Below are 17,241 nucleotides of genomic sequence, written 5' to 3'. Positions count from 1 at the left end.
AGTCATACTGACATCTAGTGGCAACAAGGAGGAATAATATTTCTTTGCTCAGTCATGCTGTACATTTTTCATCCTATTTTTTATAATCCATGTCGATGGCTATAGATGACAAGCATTTGGAACCACATTAGATATTTAATGAAAATTTTTTACCACTATAGAACATAAAAGCAGCAATGACGGCGGAGAAGACAAAGGGCTTCTGTCACGTTGTGGCATCGTCAAACCTGCGTGACGGCATCTCTCACCTCGTCCAATCAGCTGGTCTCGGAGGAATGAAGCACAACAGTGTTCTGATGGCTTGGCCGGGTAGCTGGAAACAGTCGAACGACCCACAGTCGTGGAAAAGCTTCATAGGTTTGTGTCTCACCCCTTTAAAAATCTTACCATGAAGTTCCTTCCTATAATTTGCCTTTAGTCTATATGACTCATGCACTATATTCCAAGTCGTATGAACGAACCAGAATTTAAGTAGTTATTCACTGATTATCTTACCCTCCCTTAAAAGGCGAGTAAACTTTTCCTTTAAGATCTACACAGTGCTGAGGAAGTGACAGTTCCCCATTTTTGAATTATTATTATTATTTGTAAGATTCATTCCCCAAAAACCCTGCACATATGATACTAAAAGTCGTTCAAACGCTTTCCTCCAAAGAAACCATTCGAGAGACCACTGCGGCCCATCAGGCTCTGCTGGTGGCGAAGAACGTGGACAGTTTCCCTCATCAAGAGCGACTCAAGGAAGGAACGATTGACGTGTGGTGGATCGTTCATGACGGCGGGATGCTGATGCTGCTGCCCTTCTTATTGCGACAGCACAAGGTACATGACATCATCGCAAAGGGTCGATTTCGACACGTTTGTCCACTTATAATGTTAGTCGAGGTTTTTGCAACAAAAACAGTCCGAATTCAGTGGATATTTCCTGTTTTCATGCGCTTCTCTCTCTCTCTCTCTCTCTCAGGTGTGGAGGAAATGCAAGATGCGCATTTTCACCGTGGCTCAGATGGACGACAACAGTATCCAGATGAAGAAAGATCTACAGATGTTCCTTTATCACCTGCGTTTGGATGCTGAGGTGGAGGTCGTGGAGATGGTGAGGAGAAGATGCTCCCGAGTTTATTTTAATATGAGGTTGTAGTTGTTCCTGGTTGTGGTCAGATGTTTTATTGTTTTCTCTGTGTGTTTGTATGACTCCAGCATGACAGTGACATCTCGGCGTTCACGTATGAGAAGACGCTGGTGATGGAGCAGCGCTCACAGATGCTCATACAGATGCAGCTCTCACGGACGGAGAGGGAAAGAGAGGTGATGTTTAATGATGTTCTCAGAAAAGTTCTGTTTACAGGAGCGTTGTGCTGTAATAAACAGCTCTCTCAGGCAACATCCACAGTAATCTGTTTTTCATCTGCAAACTCTGCTTTCAGTTTCTTAACGTCATTATTTTCCAAAGTATACAGTAATGGAGATTGTTTTCGAAAGTCTGTGTTTTCCATTGTGGATGAGAGTCATAAACGTCGCAGAATGACTAAACGTATTAGTGTGTGCGTGACCTAAACCTGAATCCTGTGGAAATGAATTTGCAGTTATATGTACCTGCAGTATCTTCATTAATATTAACTGTCAAGAACACGTCCAGGTCATTTATTTCACTCCAAAATCAAAGAAAAAAGACATTATATTTTGCATAAATAAATTAAAATTGTGGTTAATTAAGATTGTGATTTTTATTTTTTGCACTGTAACACTGCTATCCACATTTAAGCCTCCCAATTTGTCATTAATATTTTTCTAAAAAAGATTTAATACAAATATTTACTTTAAATAAAAAAAATAATAATAAATATGTATATATATATATATTAATTATTATTTAATGTATTATTTAATACACTTATGTTTTTCAGATTGTAAAGTACATTTTTAAAGTTTATTTGTTGTAGTATTTCTTTAATTTAATTGAATTTATGCTGTTATTTTGTTAAAAATGTGTCCAAACAGGGTGATTGTAATTACTGAATTACGTTATAGTATAGAAATGGGAATATATGTGTGGGGGGTGGGGTCCTAAAAATAGGCTTTATTTAACACACAAAAAAAATGTATTTTTCCAATATATTTATTTTTTTAATTTTGGGTGAAATATGACCTGGACATTGCTTGATACTGGAATAAACTTAAATATCACATATACATAAATATATATAAATATATATATATATACACAGATCAGCCACAACATTAAAACCACCTGCCTAATATCATGTAGGTCCCCCTCGTGCTGCCAAAACAGCGCCAACCCATCGAGGCATGGACTCCACAAGACCTCTGAAGGTGCCCTGTGGTATCTGGCACCAAGACGTTAGCAGCAGATCCTTTAAGTCCTGTAAGTTGCGAGGTGGGGCCTCCATGGATTGGACTTGTTGGTCCAGCACATCCCATAGATGCTCGATTGGATTGAGATCTGGGGTATTTAGAGGCCAAGTCAACACCTTGAACTCTTTGTCATGTACCTCAAACCATTCCTGAACAATGTTTGCAGTGTGGCAGGATGCATTATCCTGCTGAAAGAGGTCTCTGCCATCAGGGAATACCGTTGCCATGAAGGGGTGTACGTGGTCTGTAACAATCTTTAGGTAGGTGATACGTGTCAAAGTAACATACACATGAATGTCAGGACCCAAGGTGTCCCAGCAGAACATCGCCCAGAGCATCACACTGCCTCCGCCGGCCTGCCTTCTTCCCATAGTGCATCCTGCTGCCATCTCTTCCCCAGGTAAACGACGCACACGTACCCGGCCGTCCACATGATCTAAAAGAAAATGTGATTCATCAGACAAGGCCACCTTCTTCCATTACTCCATGGTTCAGTTCTGACACTCACATGCCCACTGTAGGCACTTTCGGCAGTGGACAGGGGTCAGCATGGGCACTCTGACCGGGCTACGCAGCCCCATACGCAGCAAGCTGCGATGCATTGTGTGTCTGACACCTTTCTATCATGGACAGCATTAAGTTTTCCGGCAATTTGTGCTAGAGTAGCTCTTCTGTGGGATCGGACCAGACGGGCTAGCCTTCGCTTCCCACGCTCATCAGTGAGACTTGGGCGCCCATGACCCTGTCGCCGGTTCACATGTTTTGGTAGGTACTAACCACTGCATACCGGGAACACCCCACAAGACCTGCCGTTTTGGAGATGCTCTGACCCAGTCATCTAGCCAACACAGTTTGGTCCTTGTTAAAGATCGCTCAGATCCTTACGCTTGCCCATTTGTCCTGCTTCCAACACATGAAATTCAAGAACTGACTGTTCACTTGCTGCCTAATATATCCCACCCCTTGACAGGTGCCATTGTAACGAGATAATACATGTTATTCACTTCACCTGTCAGTGGTTTTAATGTTGTGGCTGATCAGTGTGTGTGTGTGTATATATATATATATTCTGTATTCAGCTGAAATGTTGCAGATTGCTACTTAGATAATCTTAAATCATTCTCCTTTTGATTCTCCTACATGTGTGGATATTTTATTTTTTAAAGAAAGTCAAATTAATGGCTTTCATTGCAAATATAAACAAATCCAGAACTGTACCCTATGGCACACCATTTTATGGTTTTGTGACTTGTGGTCCCTCTTTTATTTCTGCTACTGTTTGGGACAAACATCTCAGATTCAAAGCATCACTGACGAATCACGTAGTTCCATTCGGAGGAAGCACCAGAGCGGAGCGCACAGCTCGGGCGTCAATAATCAGAGCTCCCAACTAGATGACGCTAACCAAGATGAGGTAGTGAAATCAAAGGCCGAACCCTATAACCAACACTTACAAGTACAGAGCCTGAAATGATGAGTTTGCACCAGATGGTGTATTCCAAGTGTGTGTATCATCAGCGTTGGCTCTGTACCTGTAACGGTGTGTTATATCTCCCTTCAGAAACCTCATCCCATTATGCATGTATCAGCGATGTCATGCACGGATAGATCTGCACCCTTATGACCCCTCGTGACCTCTCGTGTTCTTTCACTCCCAAAACCATCTCAGTATTTAGTTTTAACAGTCATGGGATTTTTCGTTCTTATATGTATATTATGAATGTTATATATTGCATGTTATGAATCAGAGTATTTCTGCCATGTCAACTGTTTAGACTAACGTAGTTGCATGAATGTTGTTTGCATTTGAAGACAAACTAAACAATCAATCTGACATGTTCTGCTTCAATATACAGAAGATATCAAAATGTTTTGACTCCTTTCACAAACATTGTACAGTATGTACTATGGATTTGATGTAGTTGACCATCCTGGGATGATTGTGGGAAAAAATGTCATGTTTGCGTAATTTAAAAGGCAAACACATGAATTTTATGATGCTCATATGTAATTTTATTACCGATTGTGATGACACCACAGGCCCAGCTGATCCACGACAGAAATACGGCTTCTCACGCCGCACTAAATGACAAGGCCGATGCAACGCCAGAGCGAGTCCACATGACCTGGACCAAAGAGAAGTTCTTCACCGAACGCAATCGTAACCGAGAGCCCTTTGCAAGCATGGCTGTACGGGATCTTTTCAACATGAAACCGTAAATTTGCACATTTCTCTACACGGCTATTTTATGAAAAAAAAGGGATGCAGAGATTAGAAATAAATCAGTTATTCTACCAGTTTTGTGCTGTAGTTTAACTTGATGGCTGTAGACTTGAGTTTGAAGGAGTGTGCATGGAGTGTGCTGGGTGAGACGTGTGACATCACTTCCTGCACTGTAATATTTCATGTGAAACGGCATGACCAAAGTGTGTCATCATGATTAACGGTCACGCTTCCATCATGTGCCCCGTGTTTTTGTGTTTCTTCATAGATTTTTTGGTCTTTATCCATTATTACAAATAATATTCAGATGTCCTCTTAATAGTTTCTAATAATTTAATAGGTGAATCTCATGAAAACATGTCCAGATCAAAAATTCAGCATATTTTAAGACTATTAGGACTTTGCATTGTGACATAAATGTAACAACAACTGAGCACATTTTAAACCCTTTTTTGTGCGTGCGTGTGTGCAGGTGTGTGTGCGCGTGTGCGCGCGTGTGCAGGTGTGTGCGCGCGTGTGAGCGCGTGTGTGTGTGATATTCATTATTCTCTATGCCCTTAATAAAAAACTAATACAAGTAAAAGCTAAATAATAAATTACTGTAATACAATATTTGATTTAAATATTATTATTTTATTATTTTGTATTATTTTATTTAAATATTTTTAAATGTATTAAAATGTATTTTATTTTTAGTATTTTATATAAAAAAAAATTATTTATTTTTAATTTTTAATTCAAATCATTATTTTAAAGCAGTAAAAAACTACCATGATCATTTATTTGTGTGTATAATATATATATATATATATATATATATATATATATATATATATATTTGTATTTTTTTTACATTACTTATATATATTTTACATTACTTTTATTTATATATAAAATTATGGGTGCATTACAGTATTTATATTGAAGGCTAATTATTTTTATTATTTTTTTATATTTTATTTAAACCTTTTTACATTTATTTTTTTCTTTTTCTATTTAAATAGTTCATTTAAAGCAGTAAAAGATTACCATGATGAAATCTTTATTTATTTATTCACACTACAGGTGTATTATGTTAATGAAAATTTGTGGGGCAAATGTGTTCAATTGTCAGGAAAATAATATCACAATGCAAAAAAAATAAAAAAAATAAATAAAAAAAATAACAGGTTTCATTTTTTATATATATATATATAAATTCTAATTTCTGTGTTTTGATTTTTGGGCTGAAATATGACCTACACATTTTCTTAACAGGTTTCGTGAGATTCACTCTAATGTTTAATGTAATTTAATCTAGAATATTATTGTTTATTTTAGCAAGACACGTTTCTATTTTAAAAAATGAATCTCACAAAAGATGCAAATGGAAATAATAATACAAAAAGCTGTATCAAACCTACACACCTTTTGTAATAAAAAGTGTTCTGAGTTTTGAGACAGCATTCATGATTTTCTCAAAGCGAATGTGGAATATTTAGCTTGAGAAAGCATCTAAGCATCTGTGTCTGTTGTTTTGTCTTGTTTTTCTTCTTCTAGAGAATGGGAGAGTCTGTAAGTCGCATTTCTCGTCCTGTTCTGTGTCTGTGGCCTGTGTTTGTTTACTTGCAGTCCTGCCTCATAAACGAGTCTGTGCTTTTGATATGTGTGCAAGCATGCTTGTGCGTCCTACATGCCTTTGTATCCGTCACAGCTTAAAGGCATCTGTTAGTATGTAGCATGTTGAAGCTGTATCATTCATTGCAGGAAAACTTGTGCTTTTGGAAGCTCTTCACCTTTTGTGCCAATGGAAACATTTCAAATCATCTTTAATTTTCCATGATAACTCAATTATATTTTAATTATTTAATTATTATTATTATTATTAATTTGTGTATTTAGTTGTATTTTATTTATACTTTTTTTTTTTTATTAAAACACTTAAGGTTGTATAGTTCATGCAGTTTATAGGGTGGCACCAGATGGCGCTGGAGAACACAAGTTTTAATTTGACCCTTGTGCGTGCTTGTGATGTAATTTATGCTAAAGCAATGTGCATTTCATGCCATGCATGCATGTGTAATCTTAATGCTGTGCACGCTCAAAAGGCTCTTTGAAACTGCAATTCAGGCCTCAAGATCTCTTTGTTTCGACTTTCTGACACAGAAACCAGTCTAACGTGCGTTGCATGCACACGGCTGTGAAACTGAATGAAGTGGTGGTCAACAAGTCGCAGGGGGCGCACCTCGTCCTCCTCAACATGCCTGGACCTCCGAGGAACAGGGGCGGTGATGAAAACTGTATCCTTACAAAAACTTCACTCAGTTTATGTGACCTTTGCGGATAGTTCCGACTGTAAAATCTGATTGAATTAGCCATGATCTAAAATAGCATTTGATGCAATGTGATATTGATTTGTATCATGGTTAAGGGAGTATTGGTCACTAAACTTAATTTCAGAGCCGTATCTGAACATATGGGGGCCCTAAGTGAAATCCTACTTGGAGGCCCCCGTAATGATTACGTACAAAATGGGTATTTTCTCAAGGAATTTGTGTACTTATATCCCCAGCTGTGATGCACCTAAATATTTCAATATGGCACCTGAATATAATGCAGACAAGACCTTCGTCTGATGCAACTACCATCAGCTAGATAGCAAACTAACTGAAACGAAGATAGCATCGAGTCTGTAAGCTAATCTTGTTCTAGCTACACTATGTCCAATGTCTACACCTTTGTGTTTTATAGCTGCTGAAATATCTGAAAACATCTACCTTTGAAAAACAGGACACAACTGCTAAAGTTAGCTAACTAATTGTTGCAATGTAATGCATGGCAAGGAATAAACACCAGCTAGCCAAGTAGCTGGCTTATGTTCATTTCTTACCAGACTGCATTTCTTATCCTCTTCCTTTTTATTTTTTTCTGCTCCCGACTTGTGGGTGTGCTTTATGAAGACGAAAAAAACGCTTTGAGCATGCATGTCACATCTAGCTATAGCTCTCTCCTTGCAGTTACATACTCCTTTCCTTCTCGGGCCACAAGGGGGCTCCCTATACAACTGTCTGATTGAGCCATGACAGCTGTCTGAGTCTTACAAAAAAATGACCTTGTTTGCGGGGCCCCCTTGTGGCTTGGGGGCCCTAAGCAGCCGCTTATACAGCTTATAGCTAGAAACGGCCCTGCTCCGTTTTTTACACTCATTAACCATGGTAAAAGTCAATGAAACAGGATGGTATTGAAGATTTTTGCTCTATTCTGAATCACACTTACCAAAAATCATAATCACTAAATATTCATACTCACAAATATTCATTATTTGAGAACCAATATTTGAAATGTTACAGCTGAAACAAAAGGTATTGCTATTTGGCTATTATATATTTTATGATGTAAATTATGCTTTATTTTAAGTGCAAATATAATAATAATAATAATAATAATAATAATAATTTGGTCACTTCAAAGTCACATTAGAAGCAAAGTTTGTTTATTCATTGCATTCAAATTACATGAAAACTATATATATATATATATATTATTGAAAAGCTTACATTCATTAATCTTGTCTAAAGGAATATTTCGGATTCAGCACAAGTTAAGCTCAATCGCGAGAATTTGTGGCATAATGTTGATTACTGTAATAATAAATTTCAGCTCATCCTTCATTTATTAAATAAAAAAGCTAAAATCAAGGTTACAGTGAGACACTTACAATGGAAGTCAATGGGGCCAATTTTTGGAGGGTTTAAAATTTATAATTTTATAAAAGCACTTACATTAATTCTTCTGTTATAACTTGTTAAAATCGTACATTTTGCAAGATTACAGGGTATATACAGCGTTACGTCGTCATGGCAACAGAGTTGTAATTATTGGCTATAACTTTACACAGATGCGATTAGTAAATTATTTTATCACACTAAAATCATGTTAACACACATGTTGTTTACGTCTTGTGGCTATACTTTTGAAACAGTGAGTATTTTAACGTTTACAGATTGATTCACTCCCATTGTAAATGCCTCACGAGTCGAAATAATTGTTTTTGGTAATTAACAGCATGCCACAAATGCTGTCGATATAGCATAATTTGTATTGAACCCGGAATATTTCTTTTAAGTAGTCATATCTATAACATGTGTTGTTTGTATGTTGTTGATCCTTGACTGACGCCTCTCAGACATGGAGTTTCTGGAGGTTATGATGGAGGGTCTCAATCGGGTCCTGTTGGTGCGCGGAGGTGGCCAGGAGGTCATAACCATATATTCATAAAATCGAGTGTGGTCCAATGACCTACCGGCAAGAATTTTGCTTTTTTTCACAGCATAGCCGGGCGTCAAGCATTCTGTGCCATTACGCCCAGCTGTGAGTTTGTTGACGTATTTGGCCCTCGTGAAGAGAGCCCACATGAAGCACCAATAAAAAGCGAGACGGAACAAATGAGTGGCGAGAAGACCACCGGCTCGATTTATAACGCAGCATACCGACACTTTAATTTATGGCTCATTAACTTGACTTGTTTTAACGTTTTCTTTTAATTGTTCGTACAATCTATGCTAGGTTTTTATGTCTGTTCATGGTGTAACATTTGCCTATGGTAATGTGTATACAAACATAATCTGTTGTTGCTTTTTTGTTTTGTTGATTTCTGCTTCGTTTGGTTTTTACGAAGGTGTGTAAAATCCGACTTCAGTGTTCATAACCAAAGTCTGTTTTAGTGTGCTGAACGATGTGCAGCTGCTGTGTCGAGTCATGGAACCAAGTTTTTAAAATGTGAACATTTGAACATTGCTTACAAAGCTAATGCTAAATGTGTGTCTACAGCGCAAGTTACACGCAAACCTGTTTGATATTGATTCATCCATAACGCGTCCATCGGCATCCATTGTGGCTCTGCGATGCTTTTTTGTTTCCATAAGTTAGCTTCGATTAAAATTGTCGCTTGAAACCCAAACTAATATCCACCTGTAATGAGTCAGACGGCGGTCATTAAAATGCGCTTTTTCCCGCCATATAACCAATCCATATCAGAGATGTGTAAAGACGTGGTTCTTATTTTGATATCAAGGGAATGTTTGAGTTAATCGCGTTGGCTAATTTTCTAGCCATCGTTGGCGGTGCAATGTGTGGATGTTGGTTGTGGTCAAAATTGTTACGTTACTGAATAGACTCTATTATATGGCATGTGCAATAACTTGTTTTTATCACCAAGGCCTCACTGGCCTAACAAAGCATCAAGTTACCAAGGGTTTTGTTTTATAATAGCTGAATAGAATACTAACAACGTTTTACGATAATAGCCATAACATATGACGGGCACTTGTACCATTATTTATATATATATATATATATATATATATATATATATAATGGTAGTGTGTGTGTGTGTGTGTGTGTGTGTGTGTGTGTGTGTGTATGATGCAAAGTTTTTGATCCAACTTGGCATAAACCACTGAAATCAGCTGGTAATCATTACTAATTACTCTACTTTCTGAAAACATTTCAAAGAAAAGTTTGTTTTTCCGCGCAACATTCAAAATAGTGTCTATATTTCCTCCTTGCTCATTGTTGCACTCAAGTCCCATGTGTTTCTTATTTACAATGACTTATTAGTGACTCTTCAGCTGTCACAGAAATGCAAACAGTATTGTACATAAAAAAATAAAGTAATAACCGAAGTAATGTACCTTTAAAGTAACTAATTGAAAGTCAGTAACTCTGTTCACACGAATTTAAAATGTAATGCATTGCACTCCTTTTTGACTGAAAGTAATTGGATTACAGTAACTAATTACTTATCTGGTTACACCCAAAACTGGCGACATGAACATCCGTTGACGCTGCAACAGAGTTGAGAAGAGTTTGACTTTATGCAACGTTGAGTGACAAGACACATTGGTCTAAAATGCCTTTCCACATAGCTGTATATCCAACATCAGATTTGTTCTGATTGACTGTGATTATGCTGCATTTTCTCTTTCAATGTGGCCAAATTAACGACAGTGTACGTTATTTAACATGTACATTAAGTAGATTTAATGTCCTCTTAATCTGATCATTCAGAAATATAGGAAGACAAGTGCCAAAAATACAGGAAAGGAAACTGGAAAAGTTCATTCATGCTGTCAAATGTAGTGGAAATGTCACTAAATATGTTATTTTAGTAATGGGCATTAGAATGGCTCCAACTGGCTGATATTTTTTCCGTTTTCAACAGCTGTGTGCAATATATTCAAAGGCATAGAAAGACTACTCTTCTAAAGCCTTAGGGCCTGAGAAAACCAGAGTCCACCTCACTGGATTGACTTTGACAGTTTCTTTGAACCCCCCATCAGCGCTGCTGTATTTTGTTACGAGAACAATGTATTTTTTCTGCATTGTGTTGTCATAGAGAAGGCTGTTGTTATCGATATGGTTATTGTAGTTCATTTTATTTGTGTTGTTTCAGGATGTAATGTCTACACTGCACTGTGTTGAAGATGTAGTGAATTTTAGGACATGGGAAAAGAGTGAAATTGTCTCTTTTTTTAATTCTGTGTTCATATTATGTGGTCATTTCTATTTCTCACTGAACATGTAATTCAGGCAATAGTTTTCCAGCCAAGGTGTTTGTAAACTGGGAACTGAGCGAGCTTTTTAATCATAAGGAGATAGAAAGGTTTGGAAACTGATTCTACTTACAAACATGCTGTTCAGCTGTTTCTTTTTTAACATTTTTAATAAGCAAAGATACAATAAAATCTTTGTGTAATCTGTGGTTAAGCTGCTAGTTGTTCAGATCAAAATGTAAATATCAGAATAAAGCATGAGCTGGTGAGCTGAGGAGGATGATGATGATGATGATGATAATGACGATGGAGACTATGCTGGATGGAGCATCTCAAGGCTGGAGTTCCTTATGTAGTTTGCTCAGCCTGATCTCATGAAAACTACGTGACTGTGGCGGCATTTTGCAAAATTGCATTACTTGATTCATTACACGCATCGCAGCAGCTCTGAGGTGAAATGTCCACTGTGTGGCACTAAAAGCGAGTTAACGTTCTCCTAGACAGATGCGGTTTTTAAAGTCAATACTCTATCGAGTTTTAAATCAACAAAACCGACCTCTCTACCCTAAACCTTAAACCTAACCAATAATGTCAGAAAAAGCAAATGTGGGGTGCCTGGGTAGCTCAGCGAGTATTGATGCTGACTAACACCCCTGGAGTCGCGAGTTCAAATCCAAGGTGTGCTGAGTGACTCCAGCCAGGTCTCCTAAGCAACCAAATTTGCGCGGTTGCTAGGGAGGGTAGAGTCACATGGGGTAACCTCCTCATGGTCACGATTAGTGGTTCTCGCTCTCAATGGGGCGCGTGGATCGTGGAGAGTAGCATGAGCCTCCACATGCTGTGAGTCTCCGCGGTGTCATGCACGACGAGCCACGTGATAAGATGCGCAGATTGACGGTCTCAGAAGCGGAGGCAACTGAGACTTGTCCTCACTAGTCATGCGCTATAGTAAATATGTTTAGATGTCATAAGATAGTGTTGTGTGAGGGACAGGCTGAAAAGTAAGTGTTTATGAACTGATAATCTTCCGTTTTACTCGTCAGTGTTGTTGTAGCGCCTCTAGTGTTCATTTCACCAAGAAACTGCAACGATACGAACAATCAGCCATGTAAAAATCATTGAGCAAAAATGCAGGTATAGTAATGTGATTCTGTGAGTCCAGAAATGTTTCATTATAGTCGGGCCCATACAAAATCGTCCCCCACAGAACTGCTTCCCGAGTTTCCGTGAAAAAAGAGGTTCTGTGCATATTATCCATTGCAATGATTACACCATTTCCATAGGACATCTTGTGAGCTTCAGTGTAATGACCCCACTGCAACATTTATGTGTCATCCGATTACAAAGTCAAAAAAGTAGTGTGATGTATTACAATTTAAATTCTTGCAATCAGATTACAGGTACTGATTTTAACATTTGAGTACATTACTAGGGTTGCACATATTTCTAAAATAATGTTTATTTACATTTAAAATGTGGATTATGTTCATATTTACATCTGTTTACGTGTTTGTGACAGCTGAAGGGGCAACACAAATGAACAAGTAGAAAATATAGACTTTATTTGGAATTCATTGAGCGAAAAAAGAAAACGTTTCTTTGAAAATTGTTTTAGAAAGTAACTTAAAGTAATGCAGTTAGTAATGTAATTAGTATTCCCATGAGGTAATCAGTAAATACTCGGATACAATTTTAGAGTAGTGGTTTGTAACTTGTAATGGATTACTATTTTGAGTAATTTACCTAAGTAATTTGCTTCCCCACTGTAATTTTACAAATATGGCTAATTTGATTGTTTTCTGTTATCAATAACAGTGTGGCACTTTCAGCTCTATTTAACATATACTAATGAAATCAGTGCTGCAGAATTCCACAGATTTTCCCTAAAATCGGCACAGAATTTTTTTCTTTTTTTTTTAAAGTGTGCATATTCCGTTTGGGTCTGATCATAGATCACACAGTGTCATCTACCTCAAATTGGCTGGTGTGATGTGTTTTACTCACGTCCAGTGTTGTGCAAACTTTGTGTATTTTCCTTTTTAAAATAAAACTCATTGGCCATTTCAGATTAGCATCTGTTTGATAGACCACAGGTGTGTGTGTGTGTGAGAGAGAGAGAGTATTCGTCTGTTTAATGTATCTGAATGTATTGTCTCTGATGTGAGTGTCAGGAGATCGTCTTCACCCAGAGGCTGCTCTCAGGTCAGTTTTCCTCTGCTCTGCTGTTTGTTAAAGGGGTAAAACTGATCTAGGAACTGCCCTATCAGAAGTACTCTCTACCTGTGGAAGGTTCATCAGAATCTGTTCTGATCCGTGACAGGCGACCATCACAGATTGTGTTAGGCTGTTTCTCATGGGTGTATGTAGTGAAGGATCTCCCTTTAAGATAAATTTGTGCCTCTGAGTTATTTGAATAAAAGTGCTACTCGATGTCAGAACGTTTGTGTCTTGATTGTTTTGTTGGTTAATTATATTTTTCTTGCAGGAAAAAGAAGTTGCTCTGGTAATGATGCTACATCAGTGAGTTTTTTAGTAAACTCTCTAAAGACGGTGTACTGTAAATGTACTTCTAGATCATAGCGTGACATATATATACACTAGGTCAGGGGTTTTGAAACTTCTCAATGCCAAAGACCCTCAAATATGATGAACCCCTTATGAGGGACCCCCTATCTAAAATATAAAGACAACTTCATATTTTCATGTATAAAGACCCAGTTTTGTTGTGTGAGAAAAATAGTAAATGTCATATACAGATAATATGTTAGCCAAAGTAAATAATTGTACTTTTTATAATTGTAATAAATTATTTTTTAAAAAATATCTGTAAAATATTATCTCCATAGATATTTAGTTTGAGTTTACAGTGAATATTTTCTTATCATTTTATTTTCACTATTAATGTTTGTATAAAAACCTGATGAGAAACATTTTCAGTTAAATACATTTTTATTTTATAGCGCTTTCACAACAAATATTCTTCCAAAGCATTAATTGAGAATATGGCCTTACAACACCCAGTGAGAAAGCTAAATGTGACAGCAAAAGGTTCAATTAATCTTTTTAATTTCATCACAAAATTCCATTAAATTGAATTGTGTAATGTTTAACAAAATTAAATAAAAAATAAAAAATAATACAAATAAAAAACTTAAAATGTTTAGGATTTTATTTTATTAAAGATTACTCAAATCAATTGGTTGGAAATTTGTTATGAAAATTAATTCTATAAATCTGTAAAAAAAAAACAAACAAACAAAAAAAAAAAAAAAATATATATATATATATATATATTTTTTTTTACAGATTTACACATTTAATTATATTTATTATTATTATTATTATTATTATTATTATATATATATATATATATATATATATTTTTTTTTTTACAGATTTACTCATTTAATTATATATATATATATATATATATATATATATATTTTTTTTTTTTTTTTTTTTTTTTGTGTGTGTTAAAAACTGTTAAATCTATGGCTGTCAATACATTAAAATAATCATAACTAATCTCATGATTTCAAACCAGTATTTAGAAAGCTGAATGAAGTAGTAATAATGACAAAATTGGTTCAGTTTTCCTTTATTTTTACACTTATTTTTTGAAACATGAAAACCCCTGTTTTGTTAAAACTATAATTGTTTGATTAAAGGAATATTCCATTCAATAAGTTCAATATAAGTGAAGCTCAATCGACAGTATTTGTGGCGCAATGTTGATTACCACAAAAATGTATTTTCACTGGAGCACAAATCTGTGTTCCAGTGAGACACTTACAATGGAAGTCAATGGGGGCCAATCTGTAAATGTTAAAATACTCACTGTTTCAAAAGTATAGACACAAGACATAAATAATGTGTGTGTTAACATGATTTTACTGTGTTAAAATCGCTTACTAACCACATCTGTGGAAAGATATAGACAATTATACAACTTTGTTGCCATGACGATGTAACACCATAAACACAAACTCAAAAATGATGATTTACACAACTTTACAGCTCAAATAATACACAAGTTTTAACAGAATAATTAATAGAAGTGCTTTCATAAAATTATAAGCTTCACATTTCAGCCTTTAAACCCTCAAAAAATTGGCCCCATTAAGTGCATCATTGTAACCCAGATTTTTTTTTTTTAAGAAAAGGAGAAACAAGTCGAAACCAATTTTTATGGTAATCAACATTATGCCACAAATGCTGTCCACTGATATTAACTGAACCCCAAGAATGCCTTTAAATTAATTTTGCAATAACAACATTATTACACTATATCAACACATAATTTTACTGATTAAATTAAAAAGCACCAATAAAAGGAATTATCTCCCATTTCTCAAAACAGAACTGAGCTACAGAACAGGGTGGAAGAATAAAGTAATGTTAGATTTGCTTTTTTTTAAGTTACCTTGTAAGACTTGACATGTAGCCAACAGCAGGTGGCGCTACACATGGTAATTTCATCACAATCATGGTAAAATGAGGCATTAATTCCATTTATACCATTATCAATGGAAATATATACAGTGCATCCGGAAAGTATTCACAGCGCTTCACTTTTCCACATTTTTGTTATGTTACAGCCTTATTCCAAAATGGATTAAATTCATTATTTTCCTCAAAGTTCTACAAACAATACCCCATAATGACAACATGAAAGAAGTTTGTTTGAAATATTTGCAAATTTATTAAAAATAAAAAACGAAAAAAATCACATGTACATAAGTATTCACAGCCTTTGCCGTGACACTCAAAACTGAGCTCAGCTGCATCCTGTTTCCACTGATCATCCTTGAGATGTTTCTACAACTTGATTGGAGTCCACCTGTGGTAAATTCAGTTGATTGGACATGATTTGGAAAGGCACACACCTGTATATATAAGGTCCCACAGTTAACAGTGCATGTCAGAGCACAAACCAAGCCATGAAGTCCAAGGAATTGTCTGTAGACCTCCGAGACAGGATTGTATCGAGGCACAGATCTGGGGAAGGGTACAGAAACATTCCTGCAGCATTGAAGGTCCCAATGAGCACAGTGGCCTCCATCATCCGTAAATGGAAGAAGTTTGGAACCACCAGGACTCTTCCTAGAGCTGGCCGCCCGGCCAAACTGAGCGATCGGGGGAGAAGGGCCTTAGTCAGGGAGGTGACCAAGACCCCGATGGTCACTCTGACAGAGCTCCAGCATTTCTCTGTGGAGAGAGGAGAACCTTCCAGAAGAACAACCATCTCTGCAGCACTCCACCAATCAGGCCTGTATGGTAGAGTGGCCAGACGGAAGCCACTCCTCAGTAAAAGGCACATGACAGCCCGCCTGGAGTTTGCCAAAAGGCACCTGAAGGACTCTCAGACCATGAGAAACAAAGACTGAACTCTTTGGCCTGAATGGCAAGCGTCATGTCTGGAGGAAACCAGGCACCGCTCATCACCTGGCCAATACCATCCCTACAGTGAAGCATGGTGTTGGCAGCATCATGCTGTGGGGATGTTTTTCAGCGGCAGGAACTGGGAGACTAGTCAGGATCGAGGGAAAGATGAATGCAGCAATGTACAGAGACATCCTTGATGAAAACCTGCTCCAGAGTGCTCTGGACCTCAGACTGGGGCGAAGGTTCATCTTCCAACAGGACAACGACCCTAAGCACACAGCCAAGATAACAAAGGAGTGGCTCCGGGACAACTCTGTGAATGTCCTTGAGTGGCCCAGCCAGAGCCCAGACTTGAACCCGATTGAACATCTCTGGAGAGATCTGAAAATGACTGTGCACCGACGCTCCCCATCCAACCTGATGGAGCTTGAGAGGTCCTGCAAAGAAGAATGGGAGAAACTGCCCAAAAATAGGTGTGCCAAGCTTGTAGCATCATACTCAAAAAGACTTGAGGCTGTAATTGGTGCCAAAGGTGCTTCAACAAAGTATTGCGCAATAGGCTGTTGAATATACATGTGATTTTTTTTTTTTTAATAAATTTGCAAAGATTTCAAACAAACTTCTTTCACGTTGTCAATATGGGGTATTGTTTGTAGAATTGAGGAAAATAATGAATTTAATCCATTTTGGAATAAGGCTGTAACATAACAAAATGTGGAAAAA

At 36.9% G+C, this 17,241-nt stretch overlaps 1 protein-coding gene across 9 annotated transcripts in view; it reads left to right on the top strand.

Annotated features, from left to right (window-relative positions):
- The window catches only part of LOC127434804 (solute carrier family 12 member 7-like), an 88,860-nt gene extending 74,938 nt beyond the window's left edge, over positions 1-13,922 (top strand). For 4 of the 9 annotated variants that reach the window (XM_051687798.1, XM_051687790.1, XM_051687795.1 and 1 more), the window contains exons 18-26: positions 162-357; positions 656-822; positions 965-1,096; positions 1,201-1,308; positions 3,674-3,790; positions 4,417-4,592; positions 6,140-6,154; positions 6,746-6,879; positions 8,766-13,922. In XM_051687798.1, coding sequence (XP_051543758.1) covers positions 162-357; positions 656-822; positions 965-1,096; positions 1,201-1,308; positions 3,674-3,790; positions 4,417-4,592; positions 6,140-6,154; positions 6,746-6,879; positions 8,766-8,857 — 1,137 coding nt within the window. In that variant the 3' untranslated portion in view covers positions 8,858-13,922. The other 5 variants (XM_051687791.1, XM_051687792.1, XM_051687793.1 and 2 more) reach the window with 5 other exon arrangements.
- The last annotated feature ends 3,319 nt before the right edge of the window (positions 13,923-17,241 follow it).

The sequence above is a fragment of the Myxocyprinus asiaticus genome, chromosome 44 (assembly GCF_019703515.2).
Source record: "Myxocyprinus asiaticus isolate MX2 ecotype Aquarium Trade chromosome 44, UBuf_Myxa_2, whole genome shotgun sequence".
Lineage (NCBI taxonomy): Eukaryota > Metazoa > Chordata > Actinopteri > Cypriniformes > Catostomidae > Myxocyprinus > Myxocyprinus asiaticus.
Note: the sequence above shows the minus strand (reverse complement) of the source record. Positions and strands in the feature narration are given on the sequence as shown.